Source organism: Cryptomeria japonica, chromosome 5, assembly GCF_030272615.1.
Source record: "Cryptomeria japonica chromosome 5, Sugi_1.0, whole genome shotgun sequence".
Classification (NCBI taxonomy): Eukaryota; Viridiplantae; Streptophyta; class Pinopsida; order Cupressales; family Cupressaceae; genus Cryptomeria; species Cryptomeria japonica.
The window spans coordinates 205,848,725-205,868,490 of NC_081409.1; the positions used below are offsets into that span (position 1 = coordinate 205,848,725).

A 19,766-nucleotide genomic window follows, 5' to 3' on the forward strand; every position below is an offset into this window, starting at 1 on the left:
TTATCTTTTTATACTGATTTATATTCAAAATGTATTTAATCTGCATACCTACATAATAATAATAATTATTATATTGGTTAATCGACTAAAAACTAATACCAGTGAATCAAATTTCAAAACACGCGATCACCAGAAACTTATAAATAATCACTTGGAATTCTTTGTCTTAGTCTCTTTGTTGCACTGTAATTGTCATTCAATGATGTGATACATAATGTATATATGTCATCTTATCTGTGTATATCTCAATACCTATATATAAATATTTATCTTCCCTACCAGAATTAAAAGGATATTTAAGTTCGCATGGCTATTTATCAAAACTATTGTATTAGCACGGGATTTAATGTTAAATAATTTTATAAGTGAGAAAATGAAAAAGAATCTATTATAGCCAAATGTGTTTGTTGGAGAGATGTCTGCTGCAAATACTGACATATTAGAAAATTAAATTGCTAAAATCATTTGTTTGTATTAGAAGGAAAATGTTATTTATCTAATCCCGTTATGTCCTCCTAAATTTTATATAAAAGCATCAGTGAGTTAAGCTATCCTTATTTTCTAGCTACTAATTAGCTTCATGATTGCATGTTTAAGTTTTTGGTTTTAGTTAACCTTTTCTTCAAGAAATGAATATATATATTTTTGTTTGAGAAGTATTTGTAAACATAAGTTATTTAGATGGTAAGTACAATTTAGAAATAATATATATATGGATTGAATTGATTGGTGTTTTAAAAAAAAATTAATTAAAAGAAGAGAAAAAGTGTCAAAGAATGTAGTGATGTGGAAGAGATGTAAATATCAACAATGAGGTGTAATTTGAGTTCATCATTTATAGAGATTAGAACACCTAGGCTTTTGTAATCATCGAAGGAGGATAGGAAAGAAGAAAGGGACACAATTATGAATAGCAAGTTAGACAAGCAATGGCATAGGAAGGATCTTACAATACAAAATGTGGTGAGAAAGGGAAAGAAGTGAATTTTCTAATGGACATATAAATAAAATGATGAAAACTAATTGGGAATATCATAAAGGAGTTAAAAATAATTGTTTCAAATACCATTCTAGTCATTCAAATTCTTGATAAGTTTTAGACAGGACTATCTGAGACCAATTTCAAAAATCCCTAATTTGTAAATTTATTAGAGTATGATCATTATTGGATAATCTATGAGCTTGGATTGGGAAGAAATGGCAAACTTACCACAAACCTAAGGTTATCTTTTAGTCTAAAGAGAATTCTCAATTGGCCTTCCAATTTGCCTCGTAAAGGGATAACATACCCTAACATTTTAGGAATGTAGGGTTATACCTAAAATTGTAGACTTCTCTATTCAACTTTGAAGATGAATTATTAACCTAGGTGCCACAATAGGCAAGACATTACAAGATACTCTCTTAGTTTCAAGATGGAGATATTTTGAAGCAAATTGAGAGAAAATTTGGTGAATTACTTTATATTTGCTAAAGAAAGGAAAAAAATTCCAGAAATTATAAAAAATTATGTCAAGGATAATAATGAAAGGGTAATAACAAGCTATCGAATTATAGCGTACTTCAAAAGTGTGAAGGTAAAATCCCTTCATTTAGATACTACAAGTATAGAAGTTCATTATTCCTTTACTCAAGAAGAATGTGAAGGTTAAATATTAGGTGGAAACAATTTAATACTATTTTCAAAGATAAACTCCATAAAACATATTGGAATCTCAATAAAACAATGAATACATAAAAAGCATTCAAATATAAGATTATTGCTTTTGTAAAAGAGAAAGGCATAAACTAACACATGAAGATAATAAGTAGGTTCATAAAGACGATCATAATTAAGATGGGATGCTTGGTTAGAGAAGATCCACATTGTGAACAACAAAAGATCTATCTTTAGGAGATGTAGAGAAGACTAAAGAGGTTGATCAAATAGAAAATCATGCTAAATAGGACAATTTATTATGGATGCAAATGAGGGATTTTATAAGGGTAAATAAAAGAAATTATCCTAGAATTCCAATACTATATCTACGAAAAATTAGGTCCAATTTTTAAAAAATGGAGAATAATGAGTTTGAAGAATTGTGAAATAAAAAGAAAACAAGAAAGGTGGGGTAAGAAAAGATATGGTTAGAAACAAGTGAAATAAATTTCCTAGCTCTAAGAGCTCAACAAAATATAGGAACTTGTGGGTTGAGATGGAGAAAAACTAGAAAGAGACTCAGGCCACCTTAAATAATGGTATGTAAAAGCATTTCACTATAGTTATGAAAGGAAGAGGCTAAAATGTCTCCGCATATGGGAAATGAAGTTCCCTATTTAGAATGTTCTAGTCATAGACACACCTAACAAATGCCTTTTTTAGTCAAATATTAATCATGACCTTAAAATGTTAAAACTATTGCTTACTAGTGTTTGATAGAATAAAAGAATAATGATGTTTATTATGAATACTTAGAGCATGATTATTGGTTGCTAATCTAGTATTTATGATTTTATTAGTTTATTATTTAAATATGAATGCATTGTGTTTTAATTAAGTAAATCGAGAAGGGATTGAGCCTATATATATAACAACCTCCAAGGCAACAAAGAGGGGTCTCACAAGGGGTGAAACAACGAAGAAAATAAAAGCTTTTCAACCAGAGCTAAGAACCGACAAGACACAAGGGTCCCAACCTTAGAAAAGAAAGAGGGGGAGAAAAGTTACTAGGACATTTCCTCTATCTGTTAACAACCATCTAGGAAATACTATCTTTTGAATCTCCACAAGGAGGGGAGAGAAGAGGAGGATATCCCCTCGCAAGAAGACAAACAACTATTGAAGGGGGAACAAAAGGAGAGGGCGAGAGGCATTCAACTACCACTAAAGAAGGAGCGAAAGCTGAAGGATCAACAGGAAGAGACCAATTGAAAGAAGGAACCACATAAGGGACGACAACCAAAAGAGAATAGGCAAAGGAAGGAACCATAGAAGGAACAACAATCTCCCTGACAGGGCACTCCTCAAAATCCTGGGAGGAGACATCTTTAGAAGAGGCCATATCCACAACTATCAAATGAATTATTTATTTGTCTTCATATTTTTGAATCTAATGAAGGATTTTATTCATACATGTGTGTCTTAGGATCATTTGGAGATAGTAGTAAAAATAATTGTAAGGGGAGAACATTTTAGAAAGTATAATTACAAGAGGTAGGGAGAAGAGATGATGATGATGACCACAAACATGAGCCACCACATTGAATGATTTGCATGATTCTTCATGTTTGCACATTGTATCACATAAAATGTTTGTTACTAATTTGAAAATTGAGTCACTTAAGCCAGACTAGTGTGGTCAGCTTGAGGGTTCACTTTAGATGACACATAATTAAGAGATTTTTCGTGTCACAAAAAAATGGTTCATGGAGTTGATTGGAGGATAACAAGGATGGTTTGGAAATTCTTTGTTCAATTTTCTAATGTTGAAATGTACTAGAAAATGAATAATGGTGAAATTGTCACTTTGTGTACGGGTAGTGAAAATCTCATTTATTGTGGTGAACACACATATTGAAACGATTTGATGGATACCATGGTGATCTCTTAATATTACAACAAACATAAGATAACCAATATAGAAAAAGTTCTTTTGTACTTGAGTATATTTAAATTACACGCTTCTCTCCATTTTAGTGTCATGAAGGGAGGTAGGAGTACTACAAATATTGTAAAATCTAATTGTGAAGGGTTTGATCACATGGAATCTTTGATATTCAAGTTCCATGAACAAGTGGAAAGGTGACATGAACTCTTAGTTCCAAGGTCAAAAATATAGGTGTTGATATTTACAAATATTATAAAAGATACAACTGTCCTATAAGGAAATCTAACACTCACAAATGATACCTAAGATACTAGAGGAAGTTCTTATAATATGCTCTTATTGGGTTTTCCACCCAATTAGGGTTTTCTCCCACTTAACTTGGTGTATTGTGTGTTCTTTCTTATCTATATAATTTGTCACAATTTAAGATTGTGAACATTTGTTTACTAAAGTTTCCATTTCAATCAAGGATGTTAGAGAGTACTTTAATGGTTCCAAAAGTGAGTTGACAGAAAGAGTATCCATTGTTAATGATCATAAGAAGCATAACCTCTATATTTTATGGATCAAGAAACATCAAAGTTATATTTAGATCTTGAATTGGAGTGGTGAACATGGTACACTATCCTATAGGTCTGGTGAGTGGAGAATTGTTTGCTTAAAAACATAAGATTTACATAAATAAGTGAACTAAGGATAGAAGAGCCATGGAAAGAGAAGAATAAGATATGGAGTCAATTTCAAATAATTGCCCTAATGATGTTTCTTAGATTTCCAGTTTAGTTAATAAAATTGATAGGTTGGAGACAATTATGTTAGCCTTGACTTAGACTTGGAGTGACAATGCATCATGAATAAGATAAAGAACTAGATAAGGGTGAACCCAAGAAAGTAGAGCCTTCACATGAAGAATTCTTCAAGGCCAAAGCTAAGATCAATATACATAGACATATAATGGAGAGATAAATGTTGAGAAATTTGATTAGTGGATCTCTCAAATGGAAGTACACTTTAGAATTTATAACGCGTACCTTTGTTGTAGTAGTTTCAATAAGATGTGTGTTTTGGTGGTTTATAAAAAGACTAGTTGAAAGTGATCTACTGATATAGGGATTCTCAATTCTTGTATAAGTTTTGGTGCATTCTATGGAATATATTGGATACTAAGTATAAGAGATATATGGCATTTCATTCTCAAATTGAAGGACAAATAGAACTAGGAGATGAATAGTTTTTGCAATTATTGCTTTGTGGGTGTTCATATGCCATGTGAATGCAAGGGGTGCCACAATGATCTCATAAACACCACAATAAATTTGTGATCAATAGGGTAATGTAGGTGGTGGTTTCATTTTGTGTGGATAGAGAATGTAATATGAATGATTTTTCTATTTGAGTCAATACAAATTATGTGCTTCTTTCATTTTATAACCAGGGAAACATGTAGGATTATTAGAACTATTACAAAATTGAAGTGTGAAGGGTTGGATCAAGTGGGAGACCTTACGAAATGATCTTCAATTTCCACAAATAAGTGGAAAGATGATAGTTTTTCTTTGTTGGAGGGTTGACAAGATAAGTGTGGAGGGCTTTGAATACATTGGCAAAGCTCCAACTAGCCTATTAATAACTAAGATAGTGTGTATGAGGTTTTTATGGCATACTCTTGTTGGGTTTTTTTTTCATTGAATCAAAGATTTCTCCATGTTAACTTGGTGTGTTGTGTGTATGCTATATTTTACATGATTCCATGTTATTGTAAGATGATGAACATACATTTATTGTATTTTCATTTTGATAAACTATGGTTACACAATAGTTGAGGGTTTGAAAAGTGAGTTGTTACAAAGACTATCCATTGTTGGTGATCATAAGACACATCAGATTTATTTTTTATGCATCAGTTACAAGAATTATCATCATCATGTGTTATTTTTTTTTACTTTGGCATAATAAGTGATTATTCTTTCTAAAAATTTTAACATCCATTACCTCATTTTGAGAAACTAAACCTTGGTAAGGTCAAGTATAGGTATCTAGTATCCTCTAATATAGTAATTTCCTTTCTTATGTTGGCATTATTTTTCCATATTCTAGTTTGATGTACTTCCACGCTCTAGTAAATTCTATGTAAACAATTGGTCAAAAATATTTTCATTAAAGTTTGAATCCAGATATTAGTCTTAGTATTGTTCATGTAATCTTGTCCATGTTCTAGTCTATGCATTACCCATGTGCATTAGTCCTCTAAGCTTCAATAATCGCCAATTCAATAGTATTATTGGATTGAACCAAACCACCTCAATGTTAATGTCACACGAATTGGTGTTAGATTCCTTATGTAGTCTCATCTCTTTGCCTAATTCATATTTGCCCATTCAACTTAATTCAAATTACTATGCCCACCAACGAATATTTCTATTTGATCATAGACTGCTAACATAGTTTCATGTGTCTCTTTCAAGTTTCTATTGGTCAACACCCCCAAACATAAATATTAACATGCTTTTGTTGCCAACATGGATGACTAATGATCATTGATCTCTTATGTTTTCCTCTAGCATCACAATGGCCATATGTTTCTACCAAGAACTTAAACATAATAAAATGATGCTTAAATTTAATCAAGTTCATATTGTTTGTGGCATTTACAACAATGGTTGAGGCTCTTGCAACATCACTTTCATTGTACCCTATCCATGTCATGTATACTCTCAAAATTTGGATTCTTCTTCTTATTGGTAGTCATAGAGTTCGGAGGCTAGATATGTATTTACTTAGTCATTGGCAACATGGGTATGCTAGTAAGGGGAGACCCCTTGGTGAAATGGTGGGTCTTTTTAGCTATAGAGCCAACAACCAAGGTTCAAACCTCGAGGTCCCTCTCTATCATGTCAACAATGGAGATTTTCTTACCTTGGTGTCAACACACCAAACATTAAGGGGAGACCCCTTGGTGAAATGGTAGAGCTTCTTGCTTGTAGAGCCAACAACTAAGGTTCAAACCTCATGGGGGTCGCTCTCTACCGTGTCAACAATGGGGAGTTGCTTACCTTGGTGTTAACACACAAAAAAATTCAAGGGGAGATCCCTTGGTGAAATGGTGAGGCTTCTTGCTTGTAGAGCCAACAAGGTTAAAAACTTATAGGGTCACTCTCTACTAATGTCAACCACGAAAAATTTGCTTACCTCGGTGTTGGCACACCAAAATTTTAATATTTTGTAAAATAATTGAAACGGGCTTCTCCTGCTCCTATCCATCTTTTGTTTGTCATAGTGACCCATGGTTCCTTTGTGTTTGTTGTTGTGTCGTTTAGCATTGATTCTTCTGATACTAGAGTTTCTTCTATCGTGGATGGGCTTCCCATTCATCGGTCATTTGTTGCAAGTGTGCTCCTCGTCTCTAGTGTTCGTTCGTTGTCTATCGCAATGAGCCATGGTTATTTTGTGTTTGCTGTTGGTGTGTCTTTTGGCATTGGTTTTTCTACTACTACGGTTTTTTCCACAATGGGTGGGCTTCTCATTAATGGGTCGTCTATTATGGGCTTCTCATCAAATGAAGACAGAACTTGAGATGTCCATGCTGGGTGAGTTGTCCTATTTTCTTGGTTTGCAGATCTCACAGCAGGAGAAAGGAATCTTCATCTCACGAACCAAGTATGTTAAAGACATGTTGAAGAAATTTCAAATGGAGGACAGCAAATCGGTAAGTACTCCCATGGTTATCGGTTGTAAGTTGAGCAAACTAGATGAGTCACCAGAAGTTGAGCAAACACTATATAGGTCTATGATTGGTAGTCTGTTATATCTAACAACATCTAGACCGGATATTGTACAAGTTGTTTGCATGGTAGCAAGATTCCAAGTTGCTCCTAAACATTCTCACTTAAATGCAATCAGGAGAATCTTCAAGTATCTGCAAGGAACTATTAGTTATGGCATGTGGTATCCAAAGAAAGGAGACTTCTCTTTGCACACTTATACTGATGCATATTGGGTAGGAAGTATTGATGACCAGAAGAGTACAAGTGGAGGTGCTTTCTACTTAGGAGACCAATTAGTATCATGGCACAACAAGAAGCAAGATTTGGTGTCACTATCTATTGCTGAGGCAGAGTATATAGCAACTGCTACATGTTGTTCATAGATATTGTGGATGAAGTAGACACTGAAAGACATATAGGTGGAGATACCGGAACCTATTCCAATCCGATGAGATAACTCAAGTGCAATCAACATCTCCAAGAATCCAGTAATGCACTCAAGCACAAAGCACATTGCAATCAAGTATCACTTCTTGAGAGAGAAGGTAGTAGACAAGGAGGTCATAGTAGAATATGCTCCAACCACTAAGCAGATTCCTGACATATTTACCAAGCCACTTCCTTTGGACCCATTTGAGTACTTGAGACATAAGATGGGAGTTGTCCCACCATCCGGCAGCACTCTTAAATGTGTAAGAGAGATTTATGGTTTAGGGGGAGTCAACAATTGTTAATATCCTATGACTCTTGAATCATGAAGCATGGATGCAAGGGGAGAATGTGTCCTACAGAATGTAGACAAGGGAGAGATTATGGGTAGACTTTGGCAGTATGGTTGGTGTCAGACTAAGGTTCCCTTTGCCATTGTTGTCAAAGGGGGAGAGAAACCGGAACATAAAATGTTGACATCAATGCCAAAGGGGGAGATTGTTGGCATTGAATTGTCATTGATGTCAACTGGTATTGCAGGCTATCGGTAGGGTGTGTCAACCCGGTATGAAGAAGATTGAACCGACATAAAGAAGAGAGGTATGATCATGTGTTGACAAATGATATCATCGGTATAAGGTGAGAAACAGGAGTGAGTTGGCATGCCTAAATATTAACCGGTAAGGCATAAACCGGTATGAAGGCTAGTTGTTTGTTTGTGATGAAGAGGTGGAATGTTAGATGAATCACAACAACACCCGATGAGCTAAACTGAACGAATGGCATGAAGACATACTGGAAGGCTAGATGAACTGTCAGTATAGTGTAATGCCGATAACAATGGTTGTCCTGTGTATTTGGCATACCGGTAAAGGTCTGTACCAGTAGAAGGGTTTGTACCGGCAGGGATGTTCATGGTGGAACAGACCCTTTGTCGGTGAGTTGAAAGTATGTCGATGTGTGCCATGGGCAGCTGAGGTGGCAAACATGCAGAGGTTGATAAAATGTTCATCAACATGGATGTTTGTACAGTTGGTGGTCATTAAATGATAAATCCAAAAACAATGGGATTTTATCTTAATGTTGCAGCTCGAGGTTGAATGGACGACAAAGAATGATTAGGTAGTTGTTGGCATGGTGATCGGAGCACGGAATCCGATTGGAGATTGACCTCCAGTCAAAAACAGCTGGACAAGATGAAGTCGACCAAGATCAAGGCTGTAAAGCAGGGTAATGTTTGCTATTTTTAGAAAACATGCATTGGATGACTGAAAACGTGTACAGATGCATCTCCCCATAGTAAGTGAACGATCCAAGGTGGATCAAACAAGATTTGATGCTGATTTGGTCAAAGGAAAGAAACCCTAACCACTTGATGTTTGGATTTGTTTTTGGCGAGAAAACTTGTTTTTAAATATACAAGTCTAAAATCGATATGACAGTTGTTGCGGAATTATATGTGATTATGCTAGTGTATGTGAGAGTGTGTGTGTGTGTGTGTGTGTGTGTGTGTGTGTGTGTGTGTGTGTGTGTGTGTGTGAGAGAGAGAGAGAGAGAGAGAGAGAGAGAGAGAGAGAGGGGATTGTTTAAGTGAAAAACAAAGAAAATCTCTAGTGACTGTGTGTTGAAGGAGAAACCTACAAGGTGTAAACCGGCAGAGAACAACCGACAGAGACAAAACATGTAAGAGTGTAAGCAGGTGTGAGGTGAATCCAGTCGACAAAGGAAGGGAAATTTTTGACAAAGTAAGAACCTGCATAAAGGCAGTGGTGCAGTGAGTGTGGAGGTTTCACAGATCGGTAAGATTGAAACTGGTAGTGCAATGTATTGAAGGGTTGCAAAACTTCATTTGCAACAAGGAAGTTATTTTTGTATTTGAAGCATCATATTGTTTTAATTGAGTAGGTGCTCAGTGCAGGGGTTGTAGCTCCTTTAGGTTGTAGCCTTTAAATTGTTCAGGGGTTGGTGCTCCTTGGGTTGGTTCCCTAAAATTGTAATCAAATGAGTTTTATTGTGAGGCTAGATTGGAGCAGAAGATCTCCAACATCTATTCTCACCGAGGTTTTTCCCATATTGGGTTTTCCTCGTATATCTATTGTAATGTGATGCATTCTGGTGTATGAGTTATTTTGATGTTATAGCAAATCCTTTCATACATTTTGTTTGCATAGTTTAGCTTATCGATCTGTACTTTGTTTGCTTCATAGAGTACCGATATATCCCTGTTTGAAAGGAAAAGTGTTAAATCACTTATTCACCCCCCTCTCAGTGATCCATTGTGTCCAACAAAAATCCCTTTAGCCCCCTACCCATCCGCACACATAGTTGGGTGGGCCCCTACTATTCTATGGTGGAAGCAAAAGGTCCAAGAGTTCATCCCTGTCATTAGTGAATAGTCTATGTAATCACCCATAATAGTGTCATAGGCAATTGCCAATAGTAGTGTTGAGGGTTCGATATGATAGATCCTAATTCCATCCACCCTATTACTATAATAGTGGTTTGGTCTAGTGTAAGTTCAATCCATTCTTGATGTTGATTGCTTGCTTTTTGCTTGTGTTGTAAGTGGCTTGTTATGGCCTATGTTTACCAACCCTTGGGGCCTTTGTTGTAAAGGGTTCAACACTCTAGTTTACTACTTATCTTTTCAAACACAACCCTCATGTTGTAAAAGGGTCAAGGCCCTTTCAAAATCCCTACTTTCCTATCAAAAAAACATGGGTATGCTTGTTCACGGTGTATGATGCACTAACTAATGTTGTGGGTACCCTTAGGATTTTATGTTGAGACATGAGAGGAGATTTCATGCTAATCAAGTGAGCTCTTGTTTGTTGATGAATATATTGCTAATTGTGCAATGGATGTAGCTTGAGGTGATTTTTGCACCTAGTATAGGTGTCTCACATGCTCTTGCAAACCTATAACATGATTTTAATGAATTATATAAGCATGGAGATTCTTCATGTACTAATGTATGTTAAATGTTAAATCCAATGTTGATTTCCCCCTATATTTTTGCAAGTTTTTGCCTTTAGGTGATTATTGATTATGATGGGATATCCATGTTGATTTGGCATGATTTTTCAAAGGTGCATGCACCCAAGAGGTTGATTGTAAATTAAAATAATATAAATGTACATGAACGTAAGATGTCTTTAAGGTTGGTATTTGCTTCCATTACATACTTTGTAGCTCGAAATGTATTCCAAGGGATCAATTCAAGTCCTGCAATATTTTGAGGTATTGATCTTTTTTCATAAAGGTTGAGCTAGGTATGATCGAGCTTAACAATTGCATGATTAGATATCTTTGTGGATACATTAAGTATTCTGTGAGAGTTCATATTGTAGGAACTCTCATATTACATTTCCTAATATGTTTTCTTTCAGAGTGAGTCTAGCAAAACAATAAAACTATTATGAAGGCTTCATGACAACCTTTCCCTTAATGAACATAAATTCATTTTTATTAGTGATGGCTTGTTATGTATGACTAATGGTTTAACATTCCTTGTTACCATAATATGTGCATATGCATTTTTCTAGTTCTATTGCAGTCCCATGTGCCCTATTTTATTCCAATATGTTAACCTCATCTCCTAGTTGAGTAAGCACAACATGTTTGGTTTTTTAATCAATCCACTCAATAAGAAACATAGTTATATATTTACATCATATCGTCATTCTTACTTTTCTTGCATACATAACTCAATATTATAAATGTTGTCACATCTTAAGGGTTTAACGCTTGAATAAAATGCTTAAGAGAGGTATGCATATAAGGGTTCTACTCACCTCTACAGCCCCTTTTTTAACAATTAATATTGATAACAACATTGTGATTAATAAACATTAAGAGTGTTGCAATGATATTACCACATGGTGCATAGATTCATGATTAGTAGTGTAAGCTTATGTTTATCTCTATTTGCATATGATTGATTATTTCAATTTGCTTATTGTGAGGTCTTGAATGTCCAAAAATGGTTGTCATTAGGGCATGTTGATCAATGCCTAAATATCATTTCTTCTTTTACGTTTAATTGTCATACCAAAAAGGCCTCAACAATCACCCTCTAAGGTTAGTAGAAATTGAAGGTGGATTAATCTACCCTATGCACTAGCCTCAGGTTGCATTTTCTTTGTTGATGGTTTATCTCCTTTTCCAAGGTAACTTGTTCCCCTTGTCTTATTTATGAGTAGGGAAGTTAGGGGAAAAGGGATTGTAGTTTTTGGAGCCAACGTTTGGAAACATAAAGAGTAGTTTTATCATCAAGGTATTATTAGGGATATTAAGTTAAAAATGATATATTGAAAAAATGAGTTAAGTAAAGAAGTTAGCAAGGATCAAAACTAGATTAAAAGGGATATTTAATCCAAGTATCATACAATCAATATTAAGCTTCACTATAAATTGTCAATAACATATTATGTCCAACCACAAGACATTAATGAATACTTAAAATAAACTGTCACTATTACTTGATTATTGCATATGGTGTGTGCTCTACTGTTCTTTCAAAATTAGGAGAGACAAGTCCCATACTAAATTATTTACAAATTATCAAATATTCTTTAGCCTAAATTTGTTTTGCTTTACAATACTAAAATTTATCCCTTCCAAATAGGTAGGAGGTATCAACATTGTATAATTCTTTTACCCAGATTTATTAACAATTTTTTTAACTATTTATTTCCTTCTTTAACTAGTTAATAGATATTAAGATAGTGATGTCTTTCATGTAAATATAAAATGACAAATAGTGCTCATGATGACTTAAATTGGTGAAATAATGTGTTCAATTTATTGGATGTGGTGCATTGCAACAAATAATACTTGTCAATCATGGAATCTATGTCCAATATTACCCACAAGAAAAATTTATCAATTGCAAAATGTTTTACCCTTCATCTGTTTAAATCCACTTCTCCTATCCCTATAAAAATCAATCATCTTACATATTTCTACATGATTCACATACCATCATCTTACATATTTCTACATGATTCACATACCATAGTGATAGAGCATAAGTAATATTTCTCAATGAAATAAATGCTAGAGTTCCCAACATCTAACATTGTGACAACTCATGTAACAAATTTTGATTATGATTAACCACAGCTTATCCCAAGCTACAAAGAAGACTATTTCATGCTACCTGGGTGCCACTTGATGCTGCATCCAATACTTAAAAACCAACATAATGAAATGTGTTTAAATAGACTTGCAATTCTAATAAATATAAATAGTGACTTTGATTTTCATATTGTAAGCTTAACACTACGTACCTTGGTTTTTGTGGAATACTTATGGGTCGAGCACTTAGCACACAATCCAATGCTATTCTCAAGTCTCTACAAACAAATAAATTGAAAAAAGGATTAACATATGAAATTTCATCCAAAATACTCAAATTTTTTTTGGCTCATAAGAATTAAGAGCTCATACCGCCCTGTAATGGGTCTATTGTTATTAGGTCGTGAATCATCAAATTGTCCATGATAAGAAAGCTCAAATGGTCGTCTTCCATCCTATTCAACCAAGTCACCAACAATTTATGTTTATTACTGAATGAGGTAAAAGCTTCCATAACATTCAATATTCAAGCTCTAAGATGCAAGCACTATTTTCAAGCTCTACATTAACTCTACTTAATACCTTCTTGAAAATGAAAAAATCTGGGGTGCAAGCCGCTCCAAAAGCATGTGCAACTTCTTGTGTCTATTAACAGAGTATAGAAAATATATCAATTATCATAGTAGTCAACAACTAACAAGAGAAATATTGCTGCTTCCTATAAGGCCACAGAGACAATTGAGTTCTATGTTACTATTTTCTTTTATTAATACGTGGAAAATATTCTGTACACTAACTGTATATCATTAAAAACTGTGTCACTCAAGATTTTAACTAAATAGTTTCACTAGCCACTCCAACACACTTTTATTCAATATTGGAAATATTTATTTATTTCCATTTATGACTTTCGAAACATCATAAATAAAGTTGGTAACACATATTACCCTACATAACATATTTCGAACCTTTATTTTCTTTTGCTTTAAGCAACATGTAGATCCCATATTTAGCACCTAATTCTTTAACAAATATTTTTTTTTAAAAGAAAAGAAAAATAACTTCTTTACTAAAATTTTCAAAACAAATTTTATCTGTATTATCTGACGTTTTGTACTCATTCAGGGATATTAATTTATAGTTTCTTTCTAAATATAATAGAGAAGAGTAGTTTTTTGTTTTATTCTCAAGAACCTTTGATCAAATAATGTTTATAGAAGCTTTTATGTGGCTAGGATTTGACAACTGAGTTTGGTTTTCCAAAAGTACAGTTCTTAATTGCTTTTTATGCATGCTTATCAATAAAAAAATCTAACCATCTAACCCATTTGAAACCCCTACAAACTCTACCGTTACTAGAATTTTGTATGTCATCCCCAAGGTAAAGTAAGGTGGCATATAGAAATCCAAATGTTCTTTAAGCTATATGAATTGTCAAATGTCCATAATATAACAAATTTGACATCTATAGATCCTCGTATTAGTGGGTACATGCATCATCCTATGAATATGTATTGATCCAAGATTTGGAAGTGTTTATACATTATTCGTTTTTGGACGCTTCTTAATTGCCACATGAAATGTGGTCATTAGGAATATACATATAGATCCTCCTATGATTTGGGGTTTGCAAGAGATCCAATTAGATTTGGTACTTTGACCATCTTGTATGGTGATATTACTCCAACTGACTTTTTTCTTCACTTGCTTTGTCATTGTACCAAGCACACAAGGTCCAAATTAACCTAATTTCTCATACTTGATACTGCACAACTCTAACAATGCCAGTTCTATTTTGTCTACGTATTTCAAGATACTTAATACAAAAACAAGATATGGAGAATCTGAATAGGTGGATGGAAAGTGGCTTTAAAACTTGTAATTGCCAAGCAATCCTTTCATTTCTGATATTGGTATATTAACATATCAAATATATCATTTTACTACTAAATTAGACACTCAATTGGGTTGATACATTTAACCTCTCTAATCATTTAATTACTAAAATAGACATTCAATTTGGTTGATATTGTTAACCTCTCTAATCATTTAACAAACTTTGTAAAATTTGTAAAATCATTGAATAAGTATTCACTCTTTAATTTGTTGTTGGTGTGTCCTCTTTGCTAAGGCACCCTAATGGTTGTTATTGTTCTTTCACATTCATTGCCATTCGTAACAAATTAGAATTCATTTAGTGTGTTATTCCTTGGGTCACCTTAACACCCCAGATAAATATGTTATCTCTAAAGCACATAATGTGATCAAAACTTTCTCAAATGTTTGACAACATTTATGATTATATTTATTAATTTGATAAATAATTTGCTATAGGCTAGGTGGTGCAGATGGATGCTTTGGAGTTCAATAAGAGATATTATTCATGATGAACATTATGAGATACTCATCTTCAGACATAGTTTTGCAGTTGTCTTTTATACTAGATATATTGAGTTTTGATTACCAACTCCCAAGGTTTATAAGCAAGTACTATAATATAGATAGAGAGCATTATTACCTTGCATTTGCAAGGTGTAAGTCTTCAAGTGGGATGATGACTATTTGGTATACTATACTTTGGGATAATATATGGTAGGCTATATAATGTCCCCAAGTAAGTTTAACCAATTAAGACATCATAAATTCTATATTCTCAAACAATAGAAAGGTAGAACAGAAATTAACCTCAAGGTGGTGTTCAACTTTAAACCTTATTACCAATGTAAGTTCGGAAAAGATTACGCTCCTGAATAGGACACTTTGATACCTCAGCGTGACGATTTCCCTCAGGGTTTTTGGATCCAAGCCCAAGCCTAATTTTGGGACGACACCCTCAAGGACTTATATGGGTCGTCGCTGATCTCTACCCATCTTGAGATAGATGCCCGATGGCTTTACACAGGCCTTTCCCTATTCATTCACGCAAGCCTTCCTACTATACTAACTGGTAAGAAATTAATATTTGTTCTTGCTCTAAGTTGTTCATTTGCCAATTTGTAGGATTAAATTAAATAGTTTATTGCTTATTAATATAAGTGATACAAATAAAGAATTGATTAAAGATCCACTGTGAATTTATATTAAAGCAGATACATTCCCTACGCTACAGTTCTATGTAAGGATGGCATATTATGACTTATTTCAGTGATTGCAGATTATAATTTAAACTGATGACTTCTACCCTGTAAATTAAGAGTACATTAACATTATGCAGTATTACGATAACTTAATTGTATACCTCTGATAGTGTATGTGGAGTAGGTATAGCGTTTGGCTAACGTGGTAGCAGAGTTGATATTTCATGTGGCGTGATTACCTCAGACACCCTTTCACCTGACTCCCTTTTCTTCCCCCCTCCTATCGCAGGTTTCTATTACTTATATTCACTGTGCTTGCCAAAGCCACGATGTTTTACTGGTGTGCCTGTTCGGTTTGAAAGGTTGTGCCTGTACCCCACGAAGAGGTGTGCCCACTCGGCAAGCTGGCGGTGAACCTTATCATCGTTCCCAGCCGATAATTAACATAGTTATGCCTAATTCGATTATTGCCATTATTGATTTGTAATACGATTTATCGTTTGGTGATTATCGTTTGTTGATTACCATTTGGTGATTACCGTGAAACAATTTATAATAATATGAACATGTAAGTTTAACAATTTATAATAATATTATTATGTTATTATAAAATATAAATATATATAAGTACGATAGTTAAATAATAATAATGTTTATTATATTAGGAATCATATATAAAATATTATATTATCTCTTGTAAATAAAATTTATATTATATTATAATCATTTCATAAATTACACATGGGGGTTATCACCGTCCACCCCTCCTAAATTTGCTTGTCCTCAAGCAACTTAAGGTTTGGGTGTTCAAAGATCTCTGCTCCCTCCCATGATGCATCTTCTTTTGGTAGACCCCTCCACTTGATCAAGTATTCCGGAATGGTCTTGTTCCTTAGTTCCTTTTCCCTCATGCTGAGAACTCTCTCAGGTTCTAAGATGAGTTTTCCCTCATCATCGAGCGGAGGTAGTTCCTTGCATGGTTCAATTTGTTGACCTAGGACCCTTTTAAGTCTGAATACATGAAAGACACTATGAATCCTGTTGTGTTCAGGTAGTTCTAATTCATAAGCCACTTCTCCAATCTTTTTTTGGATTTTGTATGGCCTGTAGAATCGTGGTTTCAATTTTTCTGCTCCACTGGTTTTAATAGTTCCCTGTTTATAGGGTTGTAACCTCAAAAATACCCAATCTCCGATTTCAAAAACTCGATCAGTCCTGTTTCGGTCGGCGTACATCTTTTGTTGGCTTTGTGCATGGTGAAGGTTATCTTTGAGTGCTCTCATAATATCCACATTTTGTTGCACAAAATCCTTGGCTCCCCGTACCCTGCTTTCTGGAAGGATCAAACCTCTGAAAGAAGAGGCTTCATAGTATAGTGCTTTGAATGGACTCATCCCAATGGATAGATGATGTGTGGTATTGCAACAATACTCACCCAGGTGTAGCCATTTTACCCATGCATTTTGTTGCCCTGTGACATAATTCCTCAAATAACCTTCTGCCCATTTATTTACAATTTTTGTCTGTCCATCAGTTTGGGGGTGGTAACTTGTGCTAGGTGTCAATTCTGTCCCTGACAAACGGAATAACTCTTGCCAAAACATACTCAAAAATCTGCGACCTCTATCACTAACAATATTCCTTGGCAGCCCATGTAGTCTGAATACTTCTTTGAAGAATACTTCTGCAACTTGTGGTGCTCAGTATTCCCTAGATATAACCATAAAGTGTGAGTATTTAGTCAGACGATCCACTACCACATATATGCAATCTTTTCCTTGAACCTTGGGAAGGCCAACTATAAAATCCATGGAGATACTTTCCCACTTCTAATTGGGTATTGGTAGTGGTTGCAGCAATCTGGCAAGATGTACTTGTTCTGCTTTATTCCTCTAGCAGGTCATGCACTCTTGAACATGCTTGAGCATGTCCTTTTTAAGTCCCTTCCATGAATAAATTTCCCTTGTTTGTATGTTTTGTAGTAGCCTTGATGACCTGAAAGGGGGCTGTCATAAAATTCTTTAATGATGGTTGTCTTCATTTTCAATCCTGGAGTAAGATATATTCTATTTTTGTATAAGATTACTCCTACCACCTTATAATTCTCTGATGGTATGCTTCCCTGCATGATTTCATTGGCATGGGGATCTTTGGCATATTCTGCGATGATGGTGTATTTCCAATCTGGTGTGATGTCTATCAGTGTAAATAAGTACGGCCTTCTAGAGAGTGCATCAGCTACAACATTATTTCCCTTTACATATTCTATGTCAAAATTGTAAGCTTGTAGTTTGCTTACCCATTTCTGTTGATGATCGTTCAGATCCTTTTGTCTAAGGAAGAATTGCAGACTGTTATGGTCCGTTTTCACTAGGAATTTACCACAAACCGGGTATTGCCTAAATTTTGCCAAGACATGCTTGATTGCCAACATCTCTTCATCGTAGATGGAATAGGGTTTTTCCAACAAGTGAAGTTTCCTACTCTCAAAGGCAACGGGGTGTTTGTTCTGCATTAGTACTGCAACGATGCCTTCCCTTGATGCATCACATTGTAATTCAAATGGTAGAGACTCGAGAGAAATCAAGGACTGCCAAAACTGGGAAATGAACTCATGGCCCTCTTGAGTTCTTCAAAAGCCTGTTGGGCTTTCTCATTCCATCCAAATACTCCCTTTTTGGTTAAGTCTATAAGGGGTGCTGCTATTTTTGAGAATCCCTTTATAAATTGTCTGTAATAACTGCATAGTCAAATAAATCCTCTAAGTTGGGTCAGTGTTTTAGGTTTAGGCAATTCCTTGATAGCCTTGATTTTGTCTTCATCAACACTTACTCCGTGCTCACTGATTTTGTGGCCTAAGTACAAGATCTCCTTTAGCCCAAAATCACATTTTGATGCTTTAGCATAGAGTGACTCTTGTTCAAGGATTCCCAATACTTTGTCAATGTGTTTAAGGTGATCTTCCCAAGTTCTTCTATATATGAGGATATCATCAAAGAATATTAGCAAAAAAAATTTGAGTTGCTTCCTAAAGGTATGGTTCATGCAAGATTAAAATGTTGCTAGGGAATTGGTTAAGCCAAAGGGAAGGGCAAGGAATTCAAAGTGCCCATAGTGGCATCTAAATGTTGTTTTGGGAATGTCTTCTGTTCTCATCCGCATTGGTGATACCCCGACCTTAAGTCAATTTTTGAAAAGTATTTGGCCCCATGTAGCTTGTCTACGAGTTCATCCACTCTAGGAATAGGGTATCGATTCTTTATGGTTTTCTTGTTCAGAGCCCTAGAGTCAATACACATCCTTATTGTTCCATCCTTTTTTTTAACTAGTACCACAGATGATGCAAATGGGCTGGAACTGGGCTGGATGTTACCCATTTCTAGTAATTCATTGATAGTTTTCTCTATCTCCTCCTTAAACTTTTGTGGGTGTCAGTATGGTGTGGTGATTACTGGTTGGGCTCCTTTCTCTAGCTCTATAATATGTTATCCCCTTTTTTGTGGTAATCCGGGAGGAATGTCATCAAAAACCTTTTTGTGCTTCCTTAGTATGGGTTCTACTTCTATATGTGTTGTTTTTGCTTGAGGCGTGGCTTGGTCAAGGATTAGACATTGTGCTGCCCATTTTCCTTGGTCTTTCCTAAATATTTTTTCCATTTTTTTACAAGAGACTATCTTTGGGGATCCGTTGGGTAGCTCTTTTACTACTACTTCCTCTCCTTTGTGTAGGAAGCGGATTGTGAGATTTGGTAGATCAAACATGAAGCATCCCAATGAGTAGATCCGCCGAGTGCCCAATATTAAGTCAGAATCTAAAGGAACCACATAAAA

General features: G+C 34.8%; 1 protein-coding gene across 4 annotated transcripts in view; it reads right to left on the reverse strand.

The window, feature by feature from the left end:
* Positions 1 to 12,561: 12,561 nt before the first annotated feature.
* Positions 12,562 to 19,766, reverse strand: part of LOC131043947 (uncharacterized) — a 68,178-nt gene continuing 60,973 nt past the window's right edge. For 3 of the 4 annotated variants that reach the window (XM_057977187.2, XM_057977184.2, XM_057977188.2), the window contains 4 exons: positions 13,442 to 13,504; positions 13,232 to 13,314; positions 13,072 to 13,137; positions 12,562 to 12,970 (listed from right to left, as the gene is read on the reverse strand). In XM_057977187.2, the coding sequence (XP_057833170.2) occupies positions 12,928 to 12,970; positions 13,072 to 13,137; positions 13,232 to 13,314; positions 13,442 to 13,504 (255 nt within the window). In that variant the 3' untranslated portion in view covers positions 12,562 to 12,927. The remainder of the gene's footprint in view (positions 12,971 to 13,071; positions 13,138 to 13,231; positions 13,315 to 13,441; positions 13,505 to 19,766) is intronic. The other variant, XM_057977186.2, reaches the window with a different exon arrangement.